The 21,604-nt window shown below is 35.6% G+C and overlaps 1 protein-coding gene across 1 annotated transcript in view; it reads left to right on the top strand.

Moving 5' to 3' along the window:
* Window positions 1-21,604, top strand: part of LOC132548057 (mitogen-activated protein kinase 1-like) — a 50,761-nt gene that overhangs the window by 22,023 nt on the left and 7,134 nt on the right. Inside the window, exons 3-10 of the mRNA XM_060211883.1 lie at window positions 8,436-8,491; window positions 17,027-17,216; window positions 17,979-18,106; window positions 18,680-18,756; window positions 19,197-19,276; window positions 20,372-20,450; window positions 20,870-20,979; window positions 21,334-21,455. Of these exons, the coding sequence (XP_060067866.1) occupies window positions 8,436-8,491; window positions 17,027-17,216; window positions 17,979-18,106; window positions 18,680-18,756; window positions 19,197-19,276; window positions 20,372-20,450; window positions 20,870-20,979; window positions 21,334-21,453 (840 nt within the window). The 3' untranslated portion in view covers window positions 21,454-21,455. The remainder of the gene's footprint in view (window positions 1-8,435; window positions 8,492-17,026; window positions 17,217-17,978; window positions 18,107-18,679; window positions 18,757-19,196; window positions 19,277-20,371; window positions 20,451-20,869; window positions 20,980-21,333; window positions 21,456-21,604) is intronic.

Below are 21,604 nucleotides of genomic sequence, written 5' to 3'. Positions count from 1 at the left end.
AATTTAGACACCACAAAATCGTGGAAAAAAATAATAACGATAATGATAAAAAAAGAAAAAGAACGATAGGTCTTTTCACCAGTTGGTAAAAATCCTTAATGAATTGATGATACTGAATCTCCAAAATGTTTTAGAAGTCCAACTTTTGAAGTAATGTTTTACTGATTGTAACTTTGTTGCAATTTTATTTATCTGACTATTAGATGCTGTATTGTATTTCATTAATGTATATAAATCATTTCACTGTTTCATCATACTTGAGTGGTAATAGAATCATTGATTGATCCAGCATCGCTGAAATTAAATGACAAATATTCTATCCTTACCATTGGGTAAAAGAAGGGAATATAAAGGTATGATAAGCTGATTTTGATATTTACAGTATCGTTCTTCTAAGCTGTTATTATCTTGATCACTTTCAATGTAACTTTATACAGAATATAAACAAGAAATGGTTTCACTACTTTAGTTATCCATGTTGCTCACTTTAAATGTGTATATTTTACAAACGAACATGGGTGCGGGATCTTGATGACTATGTCCTTGTTAGATAACGTGTTTTTCTACATTTTGTAAGATTGTGAGACATATTTAAGATTAGTCTATTGGAGCTGATGCATTTGTATGAAATGCATTAATGTAAAAATCTTGTTCCAACATTACTATCTGAGGCAAGAAATTATTACAAGAAGGAAGGACTGAGAAGGAGAATGATTTTTTTTTATTAGAAGGAAATTCCCTTTAAAGCATGCAGAATGCAGAGATCATGTTGAGCAAGATAAGGCATGTTTTACTTGGCGAACAAGTTATTGGAAACGCAGAAAAAAATAGACTCCTGGAGATTGTGGAGCTGGATTATTGTGATGTATTCTGTACTAGGTCTGCAATGAAATCTGTATATGTAATGAAGGGTTCTTGATCTCAGGGCCCACCTACCCATGACATTAGGTATATCACCATGAGGCAAACCTCTGCAATGGAAGCAGGACCCACCTACCCATGACATTAGGTATATCACCATGAGGCAAACCTCTGCAACGGAAGCCATGTTGATTGTGTGCCCTCAAATGCTTTGCCCTCAGAAGGTTTTAATTAGGGAGTCTCTATGAGCCTACAGGTGGTAATTGATATCACTAGATGAAGATACATCTCTATTCCCATGAGACTGATTAGAGAATGATATTTAGTCTGTGTATCCTTTTACCTTCACTTAGGTAAGACAAACATGTCCCACTGGAACACATTGGTTTCTGTGCTTTCTGTGTTTCACCCAATGAACTGTCAGGGTCATTTACAGGCAGAGTTTCTAAAAATAGCTGGTGGCAGCCACAGTGAATAATTAAGGGAGATCTGTCACATGCCATCGAGAACAATACCACCGAGAACAATGCCATTGAGAACAATGCCATCCAGAACAATGTCATAGAGAACAATGCCATCGAGAACAAGGCCATCCAGAACAATGCCATCCAGAACAATGCCATCCAGAACAATGCCACCGAGAACAATGCTATCCAGAACAATAAGGCCATAGTATCTTGCCCAAAGACAAATTGTGGCAACATAGACCAGCCTGTTTCTCAGTTTCCAGAGAAACTACCATGCACCTCTGCTCTTCTTCTGTATGATAAATATGTGCATATCAATATTCTTTATAACCTATTTAGTATTAAAGGAGTCAAGCATATGTTGGCATAAAGGAGTCAAGCATATGTTGGCATAAATGAGTCAAGCATATGTTGGCATAAAGGAGTCAAGCATATGTTGGCATAAAGGAATCAAGCATATGTTGGCATAAAGGAATCAAGCATATGTTGGCATAAAGGAATCAAGCATATGTTGGCATAAAGGAGTCAAGCATATGTTGGCATAAAGGAGTCAAGCATATGTTGGCATAAAGGAATCAAGCATATGTTGGCATAAAGGAGTCAAGCATATGTTGGCATAAAGGAGTCAAGCATATGTTGGCATATGGGAGTCAAGCATATGTTGGCATAAAGGAGTCAAGCATATGTTGGCATATGGGATATAGATATTCAACTCTCCACATGGGAAAAAAACATGTCCTTTTGGAACACTTTCTTGTTCTATATAACTTTACTTATGCAAGACAATTATGTCCATTTGGAACACATTGGTATTCTACATTGCTTTACTGATGTCACAAATCCATCCTATTGGAAACACATTTGTAATTATTTCATATTTCTTACAAACATGTGCCATATTTGTGTGTCTGCAGATTAAGGTAAAATTGTAAACATTCTATTGTTGAAGGATTATGTGTTTTTGATCTGTATATTCTGTAACTGCAGAATTTTATCTTTGTTAAATGACATTTGGTCTTTGGGTTGGTATACTATTTAACTGAAGAATTTTACCTGTATGATGTTACAGAACAAACAAATAACAACAAAACATCAGTTGAAACCCTACTTAATTACTGAAAAGTCATATTTTAGTGTCATTCATTTATTTCCTAGAAAGTTTGTATTTTACTTGATTTTGTTGATGAATGTAGCTCAAGATATATATATATCAAAGAAAAAATTGGTAAAATCATAGGACTATACACTGTTGTCCTCAAATATAACAAAATGGAATGAAATTATATTTGGTTATGATATTATCCTGCTATAACAGACACATGTCTGACTTGACTCTTTAGATAAGAAAGTAATGGCTATGTGGGCTTATTGAAGGATATAAACACAGGTATTTAATGGAGGTTACACATGTTCTTTTGGTAAATCTATTTTAATTGTATTTGTGTTACTTGTAAATATTTTTAATTCAGATATTGTCCAGAAAATTGGAGGATCAGTACTATAGAGATGAAATGGTGCTTTGGAATTTGAGCCTAGTGTATAGGATCTTGTGGTTTTTATTTCATATTCTCTTCACCCTCGGTGGCTAATTAGTATATTTGAAAATGATGTATAAAGGTTTACATCGGTGGATGAAGCAGTGGATAAAGTATTGTGATGTTTTGTTTGTGGGTTACTATTGATTAGATATATACAGATTTGACAGAAGGCCTAGAACTATATATGTGTATAATACTTCTCTTGATTATCACAGCAAGCAGCCTTTGTTTTGTCTGTAATGATGTCTTATCAACCATGCCAAGCCCAATATCGAAGTGGTCACCTAGACAACCACGTTGTACCTATGGTGCTGTCTTTGATACCTTTTGTTTGTTATGTTGGTGGATCGACTGCCAGTATGATGGGTTATTTTGATGTGACAATCTACTGTGTTCAAATTTAGTATTTGTTGAGCAGCCTTTGTGATCATGCATGGTGATAGTTATTTTGGTATGAAATCTACCGTATTCTGTGGTAATTATTGCTTTGTATTTTCTGTAATTAAGAGTAATTATAAATGGGGTTTTCTATAAAGATAAAATTAGGTTAATTATGTTTAGAAAACTAGCATAAACAATGCTCCTTAGAGTTCAGTATGTTGAATGAAATTTTTTTGTGTCATCTTTTTTTCTGTTAGTTTACCATTCTGAAGGATCTGGTTTGAAATAAAATATTTCTTATAATCGTTTGTTTTTGAACTTCCTGTTTCCATCTGTCAAAAGAGACCTGCTATCACTGGAGATTATAATGTTATAAAAGACCTGTCATTGGAGATCGTCTGTCATGATAAATCATCTTCCATTAAAAACTCACCTGCCATATTTTTTCGTATTAGAAGCCACTTGTGATAAGAGACTGCCTGTCATGGGAAGCAACCCGTGATTAGAAACCAACTGTGATATTAGAAATTATTGGTCATAAGAGATCACCTGTCAGAAAAATCACCCGTCATTATAGATCAACTATCCTGAGAGAAAAAAAGTCCATAGACTTCACTTTTCATGAGAGACCACCTGACGAGAGGTCAACTGTCATAAGAGGTCACCTGTCATTAGAGATCACCTGTCATGAGAGATCACCTGTCATGAGAGGTCACTTTTCATTAGAGATCACCTGTCATTAGCGATCACCTGTCATAAGAGGTCACTTTTCATTAGAGATCACCTGTCATGAGAGATCACCTGTCATGAGAGGTCACTTTTCATTAGAGATCACCTGTCATTAGAGATCACCTGTCATTAGAGATCACCTGTCATGAGCGATCACCTGTCATGAGAGGTCACTTTTCATTAGAGATCACCTGTCATTAGAGATCACCTGTCATGAGAGATCACCTGTCATGAGAGGTCACTTTTCATTAGAGATCACCTGTCATTAGAGATCACCTGTCATTAGAGATCACCTGTCATGAGCGATCACCTGTCATGAGAGATCACCTGTCATGAGCGATCACCTGTCATAAGAGGTCACTTTTCATTAGAGATCACCTGTCATTAGCGATCACCTGTCATGAGAGATCACCTGTCATGAGAGATCACCTGTCATAAGAGGTCACTTTTCATTAGAGATCACCTGTCATGAGCGATCACCTGTCATAAGAGGTCACTTTTCATTAGAGATCACCTGTCATTAGAGATCACCTGTCATGAGAGATCACCTGTCATGAGAGATCACCTGTCATAAGAGGTCACTTTTCATTAGAGATCACCTGTCATTAGCGATCACCTGTCATGAGAGATCACCTGTCATGAGAGATCACCTGTCATAAGAGGTCACTTTTCATTAGAGATCACCTGTCATTAGCGATCACCTGTCATGAGAGATCACCTGTCATGAGAGATCACCTGTCATAAGAGGTCACTTTTCATTAGAGATCACCTGTCATTAGCGATCACCTGTCATGAGCGATCACCTGTCATTAGCGATCACCTGTCATGAGAGATCACCTGTCATGAGAGATCACCTGTCATTAGCGATCACCTGTCATGAGAGATCACCTGTCATAAGAGGTCACTTTTCATTAGAGATCACCTGTCATGAGAGATCACCTGTCATAAGAGGTCACTTTTCATTAGAGATCACCTGTCATTAGCGAGCGATCACCTGTCATGAGCGATTACCTGTCATGAGAAATATTCATTAGAGACCAACTTTCATTAAAGACCACATATCTTGAGAGGTCATGAGTTACCGGCCTTACATCAGAGACAACCATCATGAGAGATCAACTAGTTATCGACCATCTGGTGAGTGATCAGTGGTCATTCGAGACAGAGTTCGTCTGTCATGGGAGATCAAGATCATGATAAGTCCTCCTGATAGATCTTGTGTCATGAGTGATCACCCTTTCTTAGAAATCACCAGTTATGAAAGATTCCTTTTCATTCCCAGTTGTGTCAGCATTTTCTATGCTCTAGTCTGCAGTTTAAGATGTGGTGATGCAACATCTATTTGTGCTTATTCCTTGCATCATTGTGTACAAAGTCAACGGAAACAAACCTGTTGGATCAAAATTCTTTACACTTACATCATATGACTTTTTACTTTAAAATCACTTACAGGCTGAAAAGTAGGTTGTTGACATTTCAAAGGTGTCTCCTAAATGGAATCAGATCTCTAAATGTTAATTAGTGAGCTAGCTTCTTTTAGAGCGGCTGGTTCTGAGAGGCTGTATTTGGGGAATCAATATATTAAACCAAGATCAACCCATCTGAGGGCATAATGATCTTGACAGGCATCAATCATTGTATCACATTCTCCTAAAGGTTTACTCATGCTCAGCAGACAAAAATTCAATTTGACATAATGCTACTTGACACTTTCTATTTTTTTTTACACAGTTCTGTGTATTGTATGCAGATGTCTTGATCATATAGAGCACTTGTGTTCTAAGGTATCGTAATGGTTCTCTAGTACGAAGTAATAGGATATTTGATTGGTCCTGAAGTACTAGGTAAAAGTTATTTGATTGGCCCATTATAACTAGGTAAGGGATTTTTGATTGGCCCATTACTACTAGGTTAAAGTTGTTTGATTGGTCCTTTAATACTCAGTAAAGGATGTTTGATTGGCCCATTATAACTAGGTAAAGGATGTTTGATTTGGCCTTTAATACTTAGAAAAGGATGTTTGATTTGGCCTTTAATACTTAGTAAAGGATGTTTGATTGGCCCTTTAATACTTGGTAAAGGATGTTTGATTGGCCCTTTAATACTTGATAAAGGATGTTTGATGGCAAAGGATGTTTGATAACTAGGTAAAGGATGTTTGATTTGGCCTTTAATACTTAAAGGATGTTTGAAAGGATGTTTGATTTGGCCTTTAATACTTAGTAAAGGATGTTTGATGTTTGATTGGGCCTTTAATACTGGATGTTTGATTGGGCCTTTAATACTTGATGTTTGAAAGGATGTTTGATTGGCCCTTTAAGGGATGTTTGATTGGGCCTTTAATACTCGGTAAAGGATGTTTGATTGGGCCTTTAATACTCGGTAAGGGATGTTTGATTGGGCCTTTAATACTCGGTAAGGGATGTTTGATTGGGCCTTTAATACTCGGTAAAGGATGTTTGATTGGGCCTTTAATACTCGGTAAAGGATGTTTGATTGGGCCTTTAATACTCGGTAAAGGATGTTTGATGTTTTATTTGCTCTTCAGCATTTAGCAGAAACACATTTTGTTGGTCCTTTACACTTGAAAAAATCATATAATTACTAAATATGGAAACAGATTTTCTAAAAGCTTCACTTTAATCTTTCTGATGGGAATAGATATGGATTAGAGTTATAGTGAGGATGTTTTGACAAGTGAATCTAGATTTGTTTAACCGTGAATATTAATGAGAAAAGGATGATAACTATATATAGATAGCTAGAGTAATCCTGTTGTGACTACAAGCTTCTGGAGATAGGTCTGCTTGACTTTCGTAGCTCATTGCCATTCCATTTATTCCATTACCAAGCCTAAAGCTTTTTCATCCTTCTGTGTTCCTGGTGACTGGCCTTTAAACATTTTATCTCTTTAAATACTTCATAAGTATTGTTGATAATTCTTGATTCTTTTCAGCTATAAGTTATACACAAAAGACAGATGATTCTTGAAATTCTCATGTACTGAAAAAAAAAATTGTTTTTTCATGGGCTCAAATTTCATGATTTTTTTAAAAAGAATATAATTATCCTGTTGACAGTTGACTTCCTGGAGAGATATTGATTAATAAATCTCTATATTGATTTTAACATTTCATGGACATATTTATGTGTGGATTGATATGAAAATTAATGCTTCTATATTACACTTTTTTTAATGACTTGTCACTCAAGATGTATGAGATATGAATGTTGCTCTGCTTCACCAGATAAGGGACTCGCTTCGATACACATGTTGATGTTTTGATAATGTGACCTTCTGAGGGAAGCAATGAATAAGGTCACATATGACAGCTGGTTTCTTAATACAGTTTCAATGAGAGAGAAAGAGAAAGTGAAAGTAGACTCATGTTAAATATTGTGATATATTTAATCTTGAAGTTCAGTATGTTATGATTGTTCTTTCTACCCAGAATTGATTTCACAAGCTGTAACCTCAAGTGTTAATAAGGATATTTGACTTCTAGGGTGTTCCTTGTGACATAAATTTTCCTCTAATTATTGTCTGAAGCACTCTGAGGTAGCCAATGCTAAGTTCTGGTACATGTAACATTTATCTCTCATTGTAAGTAAACAATAGAGGTTCATGTCTTCATGTGCCAGTTGTAATAAGCCAAAACCTTCACGATCAGTGCTAATAACATTAGTAAGATTTAAGCCCAAACAATTCAAATGAGAAAAAAAAGTACACTGGCAATGGATTTGTTTAACATCCATTTTCTATCAATTTGTTATGAAGCAGGTCAAAACTTTGTGAATATTCCACAATTCTGATATACTTGTAGAAGCATGGTATGTTAGGCCAGAACTCGCTCCTATCCAGCAAGTGATGTGCTTCAATAACCACATGATGCCTGTTATTCTGTCATAAACTCCGTTTGACACCTCATGCTCAGTGTTCTAGAGTATGGTGCCGAAAATAGCTTGATCTTCACACCAATATGATATTTACACTTTTGTAGTGATTTGCTCACAACATCTGATATTTTCACACAGATCAATACACTTACAGAGGTACCAGTTTAGGGTTATAAAGTTGAACTGGAAAATTAGGTTATTTCATTTGTCAATAGACTAAACGGGGTGGTTCTTCTAACTTACAGGAGATGTGATTGTCACATGATCATCCTAGCATTTCATGTAGCAAAATGATATAGACATTTATTGAGAAAAAGCAAGAAAGTTGCTGACAGAGGTAGTTTTTGGTTTTTGGCACACAGAAATGATGGTTGACAGTCACGTTCGACAGATGGTTTCTTATTCATAGTCATTTGTATGGTAAATTTCTTACAGAGAGGAAAAGTTCTGGTCACATTAGATAGGAAATTGTTTTATTCAGATGGTTGCTAATGCAGGTTTGATTGTATATGCTTGTTGATATGTTATTGACTTTTCTAACTGATCTTTTGATTTATTTCAGGTAATCAACATTCAAAACATACTCCACCAAGATAATTTAGAATCCATGAAAGATGTGTATCCTTTGTATAACAACTTGCCTGGAGATATGGTACCTGTGCCCGTATCTTTGGACCTTGCAACACCACTATCAAAGACATGGTTATGTATTTAATATGGAAAAAAATTTACAAAGTACAGAAAAGGCAGGTTTTCAAATGACTCTGTGTAATTTTGTTTGATTTTTATATGGTGTGACCTTGAAAGGAAGGTTAATTGGTGTGCATGTGTATAATTTTACCTGGAAGTGTTGGGTGATATTCATTTTTAGATCTCCTGTGATTGTTGTCATTATAGCTTGGAATGAGGCATAAATTTAAAGGCAAGGGACTAAAGGATCAACCTAGGTATAGTCGTTATTTTCCAATGACTAATGTGTGAGATACAGTTGTAGTATTACATTAGTATTTTGCATAGATTTAAAGACAAAATATAAAAGTATTGCTTTGACAGTGCAATTAGTTAATTTTCTCTTGCAGAGAAAGTTGGTTTACAGATATTTTCAAACTTTCATTCGACACACACATGTTTTTATGAGTGTTAACTTTATGTTACGGAGGACTTCCAGCTTCTAAAAATTGGATATGTACTGTAAAGAAAAAGACGTCATTCACAGGAAGGACCAAACTCATACATAAGCGATCAGAAAAAATATTTTGAAACACATTAAGGAGTCTCTCATTTATCACTGAGGAATCAATACAAAGAAAAAGCTCTAATAACGAAGAAGATAAAATATTTCTATCATGCTCTCCTTCAAAGAAAAACAAAATCCATGCACAATCAAATTCGCAATGGTTGTTTCTTTTACAAGTATATTTATAATAACTGATATAACTATTGATATATCAATGACCAAATCAATCAATGATCTGATCAATCAATGATCTGATCAATCAATAACCCAATCAATCTAGATGATCTGATCAATCAATAACCCAATCAATCTAGATGATCTGATCAATCAATAACCCAATCAATCTAGATGATCTGATCAATCAATAACCCAATCAATCTAGATGATTTGATTAATCAATAGTCTGATCAATCAATAACCCAATCAATCTAGATGATCTGATCAATCAATAACCCAATCAATCTAGATGATCTGATTAATCAATAGTCTGATCAATCAATAACCCAATCAATCTAGATGATTTGATTAATCAATAGTCTGATCAATCAATAACCCAATCAATCTAGATGATTTGATTAATCAATAGTCTGATCAATCAATAACCCAATCAATCTAGATGATCTGATCAATCAATAACCCAATCAATCTAGATGATTTGATTAATCAATAACCCAATCAATCTAGATGATCTGATCAATCAATAACCCAATCAATCTAGATGATTTGATTAATCAATAACCCAATCAATCTAGATGATTTGATCAATCAATAGCCCAATCAATCTAGATGATCTGATCAATCAATAACCCAATCAATCTAGGTGATCTGATCAATCAATAACCCAATCAATCTAGATGATTTAACCCAATCAATCTAGATGATTTGATTATCAATAACCCAATCAATCTACTGATCAATCAATAACCCAATCAATCTAGATGATTTGATTAATCAATAACCCAATCAATCTAGATGATTTGATTAATCAATGACCAAATCAATCTAGATGATTTGATTAATCAATAGTCCCAATAACCCAATCAATCTAGATGATCTGATCAATCAATAACCCAATCAATCTAGATGATCAATAACCCAATCAATCTAGATGATTTGAATCAATAACCCAATCAATCTAGATGATTTGATTAATCAATAGCCCATTCAATCTAGATGATCCGACCAGTCAATGACCAAATCAATCAATGATCTGTTTAATCAATAACCCAATCAATCTAGATGATTTGATTAATCAATAACCCAATCAATCTAGATGATCTGATCAATCAATGACCAAATCAATCTAGATGATTTGATTAATCAATAACCCAATCAATCAATGATCTGATCAAGCAAAGACCTGATTAATAAGTGATATGCTCAATCAAATTAGTGATGAATGGGGATGTACAGGCAATTGAAGGTCCACTGTAATGTATTTTACTGGCAGAACTTGGCCAATTATACAAGCCTGTCAGTGTTTTGGTTATTGTTTTAACAAAATGCAGCATGAAGACCATGTAAAGTGATTTATTAGTGGCCACATCCTGTCGAAGTTATTGTATATAACTTACTTAAAATCTCTCAAGTACATCACTTTAACCTCACTGGTATAACATACGGTTTGAAGTTGTTCTCTATCTTGCCGATTTTATTCCTATAGGAAGTCGTCTCTTTCATCCTTAAACTCTGTGTTTTGTTACCAGGAAAGGAAGAGAACGCTAGTGTAATAATAATCTCACCACAAGGTTGTTTCAAGGGTACTGTAAAAGTGATTGGTGTTGTCGTAGTTATATAAAGGTATGATTAGGCTTGTCACACTTATAATTTATTTATTCTGTGGACACAGCATGGCAGTAGAATCTGCATATCAGCAAAAATTATTTTCAGTAAAGCCTAAAGATTTCTCTCTTTATTTGAAAATCATGATGTAATAAGTCTTTGTCTCATATTTTTACACAGCTGGGAAATTGTTTGATGGAAAATCATTCTTAAAGGGGTAGATTGTTCTATGCAACCCACAATGCAGAAGGGCTATAAAGTAGTGGATTGTAATTGCCTTCAAACCATTATTAGTTCATATATATGAGAAAAGCGCTTCTACCGAAGATTCAGTTTATAATGACACCAAATACGTCAGTTTTAAAACTTACTTCATTTCTGTGGTCTTATGTCAGAGATAGAGTGTCATGTTTAACTAAGTGATTTTTTGTACCAGGATCGAAGTTTGCTTGTATTAGATAATTACCATCATTCCTCCAACTATTTTTATACTCCCCAAATTGAGAGCATATAGTTGCTGCTTTGTCCGTCCATTTGTCCCATTGTCAGTCTATCTGTTTGTCCCTCCCTCCCTCATAATTTTGTCTGGAGCATAACACGAAACCATAAAGAGGTAACTACATTATTTTGCATGATTTAGGAGTATTTGGCCTTTGTTATTTTTCTTACTTAAATGTTTTCCAGAGCATTACGCTGAAACTATAAGAGGTATAAACATGAAACTTCTTAGATAGAATGATCTCATGAAAACGTGTAGTGCACAAGAAGCCTCTTTCTTTTGCATGATTTAGGAGTTATTGCCCTTTGTTATATTTCTTATTTAAATTTTGTCTGGATCATTACATTTAAGATATATCTATATGAAACTTCATAGGTAGATAGATCGCAACAAGAAGGAGGGCAGTGCACAAGAATCATAACTCTCTTGTTGTCTTTTGTTGTTTTTCAAACTGTCTCTAGCAGTCCTTGTGTACTGTTGTTCAGATTCTACAATTTTTCTGTTTTAAAGTATGCCTGTTTGAAAAAAAATCTTTTCATTTATTTTATAAATGATTCTTTACAATTTATAATGCCATTTTATCATGAAATTGTTTACTTCTCCTGTAGCCTGAAGCCTAGTGTTTATATATAGAAAATCATTGACATTTTATTGGTTTTGTCATCTGCTGGTAGCCATATTTAATCATGTTTTACTTCATTGGGATGAGGGGGAGGGGAACCGACCAGGGGATTTAAGCTATATTAAAACAGATCATTCTCTGTCAAATTTAGGTATAGTTTGTCTTTTAAACAAGTTTGATTGGCGAGGGAAAAACAGCTAACGGACATGCAGACCTGTCTATATATAAGTATCTCTAGCTTCTCAAGTCTCGTTGTCAGGGGCAACTACACGGAACCTACCTTAATGGTTGTCGTGATATTATTTTGTCTGGAATGTCAATAATCATCTGAAACAGTTTGGGGATTTACCATTTCCTATCGCTGAAACAAATTAAGAGTAAATCAATTGCTGGGTGGATGAGAATTGCAAAGTAGCGGATATCTCTGTAGCTTTGGTGCTCTTTCAGGTCCCCTTAGTCTTTTCCTGATATAGTTAGCTTAAATTAAAATATCACTTCACTGTACCTGCTAATCTATAGAGGTTCTGTATGATCGTTGATTTACGTACATAAGATATTCTTGATATTGTAAAGTGTTCTATTTTTTGTGGAGCTCAAATTTTATGGTTTTACAAAAATCTGCATTTTCATTGTATCTTCATTTTCTGGATACGTCTTACTAAATCCACTTGTACAATTCTTATCATGCTATCATTTCATGGACATATGGATAAAGGGTTACCACAAACTCAGTGAAAATAAAATGCCCAGGAAAATGAATGAGTTTATATTAGATAGATTCTTATAATCAGCTGTATAGACAGTGTCTTTGTGATATTTAGTGATCTCATCATTTCAAAAATCAATAAAAAGTCCATTGTTTCGTAGTGTTAAATCATGGTGTCTCCGACTTATACCTAGAGCGTGGCTGGATCTATTTATACATGCTGAAGTAAGTATGATCATACACCTTCATTTTTACTTGTTGTTGATTATGAATAACAGCATCATTAGATTGGCCATTATCGCCTGTATCAGATTGGAATTTAGGAGAATGTAACTTGACAGGTGCTAATTGAACCATGCTGATATCCCGGAAAATGTTAAGGTTAATTGATGTACAACTTCCTGATATCAGATCACGATTATAACATTTCAATACATCTGTGTAAGCTGATATAAACGTGTTAATGTAGAACTGTTCTTGGACATATGTTTGGTTCTAAGGTCAGTTTGGATCTAGCAGTGGTTGTAAAATGAATTATAGAAGGAAAAGGTGTTTAAGATAGCATTTTTGAGTTCATTCACAGGAATGATTTTAAATGCAAGGTGACAAGTTTGGAGGACATTAAGGTATCATAACGTTATTGAATTTTGAATTTTATTAAATCACCTTAGTCAAAATCTCATGGTGACTTCTTCTCAACATCCAGATATGATAGAATCAGTTACTCTTCATGGATGGAAGCCTTTTAAGGTGCCATACCGAAATTGTGAATTTCATGGTCTCACCTTTCCCCTGGGGGAGGGGGTAAAGTTTACTATAGTTTATATAGATAAATGAATTTTTGAGCATAATTTCAATTTCCATTGGGAATATTTAAAACCTGGGTAGAATTATGAGTGAAGGATGACGGCTTGATGATATGCATATATTGATCCTGATTGACCCCAAGGGGTCGGTGGGAGGGACCAAAAGGGGTCAAATTAGCATAAATTTAAAAAATATTCTCAACAACCAGGTACAATAGAATCAAATGCTCTGTATGAGAGGAAGCACCTGAAGGTGTTTTAATTACTATAATGGGTCTCACATTTCTTTCTGGGAAGGAAGTAAACTTGCATTTTTTGAGTATAAAGTTGTTTATTTCCCACTTGAAATAACTTGAAATAACTTTGTATGTATTGTTGGTATAGGATGACAGTTTTGATGGTATGCATGGACACTGCCTTGCTATCACCATTGTCACATTTTCTATTTCATGACACTTGAAAGCTACCCTTTATACGTTATATTCAATATTGCTTATCTCAGATGACCATCAAGGCCGCTAAGCCTTAAATTGATTTAAGAAGGGATCATGTATGCAGTGTGGGATGTGGTTCTGGTAAAGGGGAAGGTGATGCATCACGTGTTGAATATTGTTGTGGATTATAAGCTTACTAGGTCCAAATGACAGGTGAGCTTATACCATACCATGCATCATCAGTCATCTTTTTCCCTAAAAATCGCTTCAAGTCATAAATTACCATGCATATTTTGACCAATCTGGTCTGAAGCATCCATGGAGAAGCCGAACAGAATTTATATAAATGCTTGGCCTTCCTATTGGAACGATCTGAGGGGTCCCAATATGGGAAATAGAGCATCTTTTTTAAAATCCTTCTTCTTCTGCAGAAACACCTTCTTGGGTGAACAGGAATTATTTTGTATAAATTATTGTTTTGGGTCACCTGGGGCATTTTAGGACAGGGTCAATAAAGAAAAAAATTGCATCTTTACTAAAATTCTTCTTTTTCCATAGGAATTACAGTATTCTGTGGCTGGAAGCATTCTTGGCAGATGGGGAACCAATTCTGGTTAAGTAGTGGGTCCTATCTCTCTTTTGTTGATGGGGTAGGGCTCAATAGAGGAAATGAAGTTTCAGGTTGTCCTTTTTTTATAATTCTGGATTCTGTTTCATTTTGGTCTGAATTACCCTTGGCTGAAGGGTATGAATTTTGTGTAGGTGTCTTGGTGCCAAAGGAACCCAATTCTGTGTAAACCAGGATTGTGAGGCTAGTGGATCAGACTGTCAGTTGACCATATGGCTGACTGAACAGCTGAATTAGTCAAGTGAGTGATACAGACCCCATGGGCATCTTGGTTTTGTATTTTATCTTTGAAAGGTTATTTGTATTAGAGTTTATCCTGTTGAGGGTATTATAGGAATAGGTATTATCATTAAATGTTCTGTTGGAAGGTAAGTGTCTGACAGGTGCCCCTAGATAGATTAAAAGCTAGACGTAACTAAGAAAAGTCACAGAGTATACAGCAGTAGATTATGAAGGGGCTTATTAGATGAGGTTGCAACATGTAGTATGTTTTATCAGGAGATATGTACCTATTACGTTGTATTTCACATTGTTATATCACCTGAAGAAGGTAGAATAAGATCATTTTAAAAAATACCAGCTTTTTTTACATCTGTAACTGTACAATATTTAAAGCTTATTTATACACACATTTCTACTGGTTGGATAATTAAATATCTCCCAACACCACAGGTCCATCAGGAGCGTAGTTGTGGCAGACCCAGGCCTGGTAGCAGGTAATCTAATTGTACATGTTGCTGGTGACTTTTTTTTGTGGAAGTGATTTATCCCACACGATACAGTGTTGATGATGGACAGGATTTTTCCCATTCATAGGCAGACATTTTATAGACTACCAGACACAAAATTTCTGCAAAAATCCACTTTAACAACAATTTGATAAGGTTACAAGCTGTGAGCTGTGTTCAACGAAAAAAGTCCCCATCATGTTACACAATCTGTTTATTTTCTCTTGTAAGATTTTGCAGAATTCTGTGTTTAAAATTTGGCACAACTGCTACATTTTGGCACATAAGGCTGGAAATAATGAAATGTTTGAGGTTTTTAGTCGTGTGTTAACAGGTGTCATGGCAGTAGAGTGTAACCACTGATCTACATAGATGACTTGCACCAAGAATGCTTTCATATCTTACTGAAGTTAAATTTAGCTTAAATATTTTGATAGAAAGGAATACTTCAGTTAATTTCTCAGGAAGAAAACAAGTTTACGTGATATTGATGTAAATGTAATTATTTAATGTTTAGAGAGTTTCAGCTTTGTTTAATGGCATGTACTCTAAAAGGATACAGAGCGTAATTCATCTGTTGTCATTCTTGATAGGTGTTGTATAATAATATACACAAACACTCTCACATACACTCATTCTGCAATAGGCCCTTGGGGCAAACAATAGCCTCTGACTCAAAGTCAGGGAGTGGGCTTATCACAAGACCTCAGGGAGACAGCAACCACTAACTCAAATATCTGATGGGCATATTACAGGACCTCAGGAGGCCAACACATTACCACTGACTCAAAGTCAGGGGGTGGGCTTATCACAGGACCTCAAGTGACCAACATATAATTCCTGACTCAAGTCATGGGATGGGCATATTACAAAACCTCACGGTACCAACACATTGCCTCTGACTCAAGTCAGGGAGTGGGCTTATCACAGGACTTCATGGTACCAACACATTGCCTCTGACTCAAGTGAGGGGGTGGGCTTATTACAGGACTTCAGGGGACCAACACATTAACTGAGGCCTCAGGAGACCAACACATTAACTCAGGCCTGAGGAGACCAACACATTAACTCAGACCTGAGGAGACCAACACATTAACTCAGGCCTCAGGAGACCAACACATTAACACAGACCTCCGGAGACAAACACATTAACTCAGACCTGAGGAGACCAACACATTAACTCAGACCTGAGGAGACCAATACATTAACTCAGGCCTCAGGAGACCAACACATTAACTCAGACATCAGGAGACCAACACATTAACTCAGGCCTCAGGAGACCAACACATTAACTCAGACCTGAGGAGACCAATACATTAACTCAGGCCTCAGGAGACCAACACATTAACTCAGACATCAGGAGACCAACACATTAACTCAGGCCTCAGGAGACCAACACATTAACTCAGACGTCAGGAGACAACACATTAACTCAGACCTGAGGAGACCAACACATTAACTCAGGCCTCAGGAGACCAACACATTAACTCACTCCTCAGGAGACCAACACATTAACTCAGGCCTCAGGAGAACAACACATTAACTCAGACGTCAGGGGGCAACACATAACCACTGACTCAAAAGGACAATGAAGTCGGTTGTTGATAATTATAAAAAGGTTAACTAGACACCAGCTGAACATATGCTGCTTCTAATTGATTGAAAATATAGATGTTTTGTCGTGTGTGAGTTTCCTTAACAGGTTATCCAGATACATAGTACAGTGTTTGATGGAGACAGACATGTACAAACTGCTAAAGACACAGCAACTTAGTAACGACCATGTCTGCTACTTCCTTTACCAAATTCTCCGCGGGCTCAAGTACATCCACTCCGCCAACGTACTTCACCGAGATCTCAAACCAAGCAATCTGCTCCTCAACACCACCTGTGATCTTAAGGTACCACAACCTTCTCTACTCCTTACACAACTAGTGATCTTACAATACCAAAACCCTCCCTTCTTCCCCATACACCTAGGATCTTCCTACTTTCCAACTGCAACTATGATCTTAAGGTACCACAACCCTCTCTACTCCTTACACAACTAGTGATCTTACAATACCAAAACCCTCCCTTCTTCCCCATACACCTAGGATCTTCCTACTCCCCTACTGCAACTGTGATCTTAAGGTACCACAACCCTCTCTACTCCTTACACAACTAGTGATCTTACAATACCAAAACCCTCCCTACTTCCCCATACACCTAGGATCTTCCTACTCTCCAACTGCAACTGTGATCTTAAGGTACCACAACCCTCCCTTCTTCCCAAACACCCCTTTGATCTTAAGGGTCTACATCTCTCCCTACTCCTCAATACCATTGGTGATCTTAAGATAGTGATCTTAAGGTACCTAAATCATTCCTTCATCCTAACATTTGTGATCTTGAAAAACAACAACTCTCCCTACTCCGATCTGTGATCTTAAGGTACTACAACCCTCCCTATTCCTCAACATCACCTGTGATATTCAGGTACAACAATCCTCCCTATTCCCCAACATCACCTGTGATATTCAGGTACAACAATCCTCCCTATTCCCCAACATCAACTGTTATATTCAGGTACAACAACCCTCCCTATACCTTAATACTTTAATCATAAGACTGTTTTACAGCACTTAACTTATTTGCTCTTTTTTTCTCATTCTATTCTACAGGTTTGTGATTTTGGATTGGCAAGAGTTGCAGACCCTGAACATGATCACACAGGTTTCCTCACTGAATATGTGGCCACAAGATGGTACAGAGCGCCAGAAATCATGCTTAATTCCAAAGGTTATACCAAGTCCAATATCCTTTACCAATGAGAAATGTGTTGTATAATGTGTGTGCTGAAGATTCCTTAAAAAGCAGAACCATATTGTAGATGCTTTAAATTTTGTTAAGATCCATTTCAGTTAAAAACTACTGTAAAATCTTTTTATTTTTGCAGGGAATTTATTTTCAATGATTGTGTGGGTACTCTTAATCCAGGAATATATTTGTCCATGAATTTATGAACTGATAAAATTAGTACATGTATTGAGCTATATTTATTCATGAAATCAAATATTTACATTTTTGTCCTTTAAATTGTGAAAACTGATCCCAATGAAAATCTGTGATTTCACAGCTTATTAAAAAAACTGAGGATTATTCCTTCAAACAATAAGCTATGAAGTGTTTTGTTGAAATCTTCATTTATTTCTATGGTCTTTTCAACTAGCACTTCCAGTGGCAGAAGAATTAACCAAATAATCTCTCAGACTAGTAGTACACATAGAGTTCACCACATTATGTTTTGGGGGGCGTTTAGTCAGATTATATCTGTTTGTCATGATTGTTTTGTATTGTGCAAGATTATTTCTCCTTGACCGAGTCCAGTTGATGTATGGTCGGTGGGATGTATACTAGCCGAGATGTTGGTAAACAGGCCACTCTTCCCTGGAAAGCACTGTATCCTTTTTTTATAGATGACATCAAAGTCAAGGGAGACAATTGTGAATCTGCACTGTAAAGCTTTAAGTAGAAATGCAGCTTTCTTCAGAATTAATCTGAGTTAACAAGAATATAGTTATACAGTAACAGTAAGTACTAAGGATAGTTAAGTTCAAGAAAACATGATATTTGTTTGAGCATAATGCAGTTTTTATTCCTATCTCTTTTTTTATTATTCAGTAATAATATAGAAAGAAAATCTTGAGGCTGATGTCAGCCTCTTTCATTATCTTAGAGAATTAGATATAGCTTTTTCTTCATAGCAATAAGTGCAAATTGGCTGTTGTTTTAGCTTTCGAAAATTTTGTTTTTGATTTTACCTCTGATATTAATAGAATTAATTGTTGACAATCAAATGTGATCAGGAGATATCAAATGACCTTGACTGGGGTCACCAGACCTTGACCAGCTCAACCACATACTGGGTGTTTTAGGTTCCCCGGAAACCGATGACCTCAATTGTATTATCAATGAAAAGGTAGGTTGGAAGCCATCTGTTAACACCTGGATTTTATAATACCATAGTATTACTTAAATATCATAATACAAAAGGATAATTGATATATCTGTATGTTTGCTTCTATGAATATTCTGCTGAATAGAATGGTCATGAAGCATGTTTGTGAAATGTGTCTAACGGTAAAATGCTTTAAATCTTGATTAATCTGTTTAAAAAATTAATTGACATGACTGTGACAAAATTCATGATTATGAACTGCAGTGAGATTTGTAGGTGAACATGTGATAACCAAAAGCTTGCTTGTTTGAAGAGCAGAGAGCTTAAAATGAAGTCACAGCTCCATAGGTGTCAGTGCATCAATATCACTGATGTCCCTCCTTTAAATGATTTTGCAAGCAGTTCTGGATCACAAATGGTTCAAGCATTATCATTAACTTTTTTCATATTTTTTGGGTCCAAAGAGGAAATAAGATGTGAATTCTTTTATTAAAAGTTTTAAGAAAGTTTTTGTAAGCAGGACTGAATCACAAATACCAATGGGCAGTTGATCATAAACATTTCAAGCGTTAATATCAGCAATATGCTGAGCTTTATTTTCCAGGCTTATGACGGGGCGCAAAAGGGGAAAATTTGTATTTACATGAAATGTGTCATTAATAGGTGAGCTCTTGTTAAGGAAAGGACAAGTGATAATGAAGTGTATTTATGTAGGAAAGGCAAGTTATGATGGAATGTATTTACGTGGGAAAGGGAAGTAGTAATGAATTATATAGTGAGAAATTGATATAAATCACAGTATGAATATACCACCATTCATGCTTTTAACCATTACCATAAATTTGCATGTATAGTGTACACTTTTTTGGGCAAAAACTGTCGTGTCAAAATGGGAGTTCTTATCAGGAACATGACTTTCTATGGGTTATCATTCTCGAGTTCTGTGTCTGCCATATTGGATTACCTCCCTTCACATAAGTATATTTAGTCATCGGTCATATATGATAGATTGAAGATAAAAAACAAAGAATAAAATATATTTCAAATGTTTTAATGCAATTCATTATTTTTTTTATATATATAGTAGTAATAGCATGTGTTTGGATTATTATACAGGCTCGAGGCTATATAAAAACTCTGCCACATAAAACTAAGATGCCCTGGTGTCGACTTTTCCCAAATGCAGATTCCAAAGGTAAAATCAATGATACCTCATTGCCAAGGCTTATGACTTCTGATGCCATTGTCGTTATATTAAATATCTCTACCATAAAGATATACAGTGTATCCTTGATAATCTCGACATCTACATACTGGCCAAAGTTGTCTCAACTGTGAGTTTTCAAAACTATCTGCATCTGGATTTTAGCGGGTCCACCGTACTTGATGTCATTGTCAGTATATTTTGCATGTGTTCCAAATAGATACATGTGTACAAGGTCTTTCTGTGACTCTGAAGCAACTGCCATGGTATACTATTTATTAAATTGTTCTTTTCCGTGAATGTATTAAAAAAACACACACAAAAAAAGTAAAAAAAAAAAAAGAAACAATGAAATGGATTGTTCAGCCTGTGAAATGTATTGTTTTAGTGATTATATTTTACTGTTCCAGCTCTTGATCTCCTGGAAAGGATGTTAACTTTTAACCCTCACAAGAGAATCACAGTGGAGCAAGCACTGGAACACCCATATCTAGAACAGTACTATGATCCTGCTGACGAGGTATTCTAATTAGGGTTCATCTGAGCCATCTACAGGGGGTGGGGTGATGTTGTTTGTATCATCACAACTATAGTGATCCTTCTACTGGGGTATCATCTGTAGATTGTTAATCATAGAAGTCAATACATTCCTGATGATGTTTTTGTACATGTTTATACCATTCTGAAAGTACTATATTTTGTTGCCTTGTATACATAATTTACCATTAGATGAGACCAAAGTTATTGGCTGGCAGTCAGGGTAAACTGAATGGTGTACAATATATGTAAATATACCAAAACATCTGTAGGAAGCATACAAATAGAATATGAATATATGTGATTTTAAATTTGCAAATTTGTTCTGCTGTTGCAGCCTGTTGCTGAAGAACCTTTCACATTTGAAATGGAACTTGATGATCTCCCTAAAGAAAGACTGAAGGAATTGATATTCCAAGAAACTTTACTTCTTGACCAGAAACACCTAACAGAATAAAGGTATATAATGAGAGAATTCCTTAGTTAGCTACATAGGATATAGTACCTGTTGTGGATTCTCTGTAGACTTCACATTGTATAGTCCCTCTGTGATTTCTCATTATAATACATAGAGAACAGTCCTTCTGTGATTTCTCATTATAATACAT

The sequence above is a fragment of the Ylistrum balloti genome, unplaced genomic scaffold (assembly GCF_031769215.1).
Source record: "Ylistrum balloti isolate Yb309-2 unplaced genomic scaffold, AGI_CSIRO_Ybal_v1 Utg370000, whole genome shotgun sequence".
NCBI lineage: Eukaryota > Metazoa > Mollusca > Bivalvia > Pectinida > Pectinidae > Ylistrum > Ylistrum balloti.
This window is presented reverse-complemented; position numbering and strand designations above follow the sequence as displayed.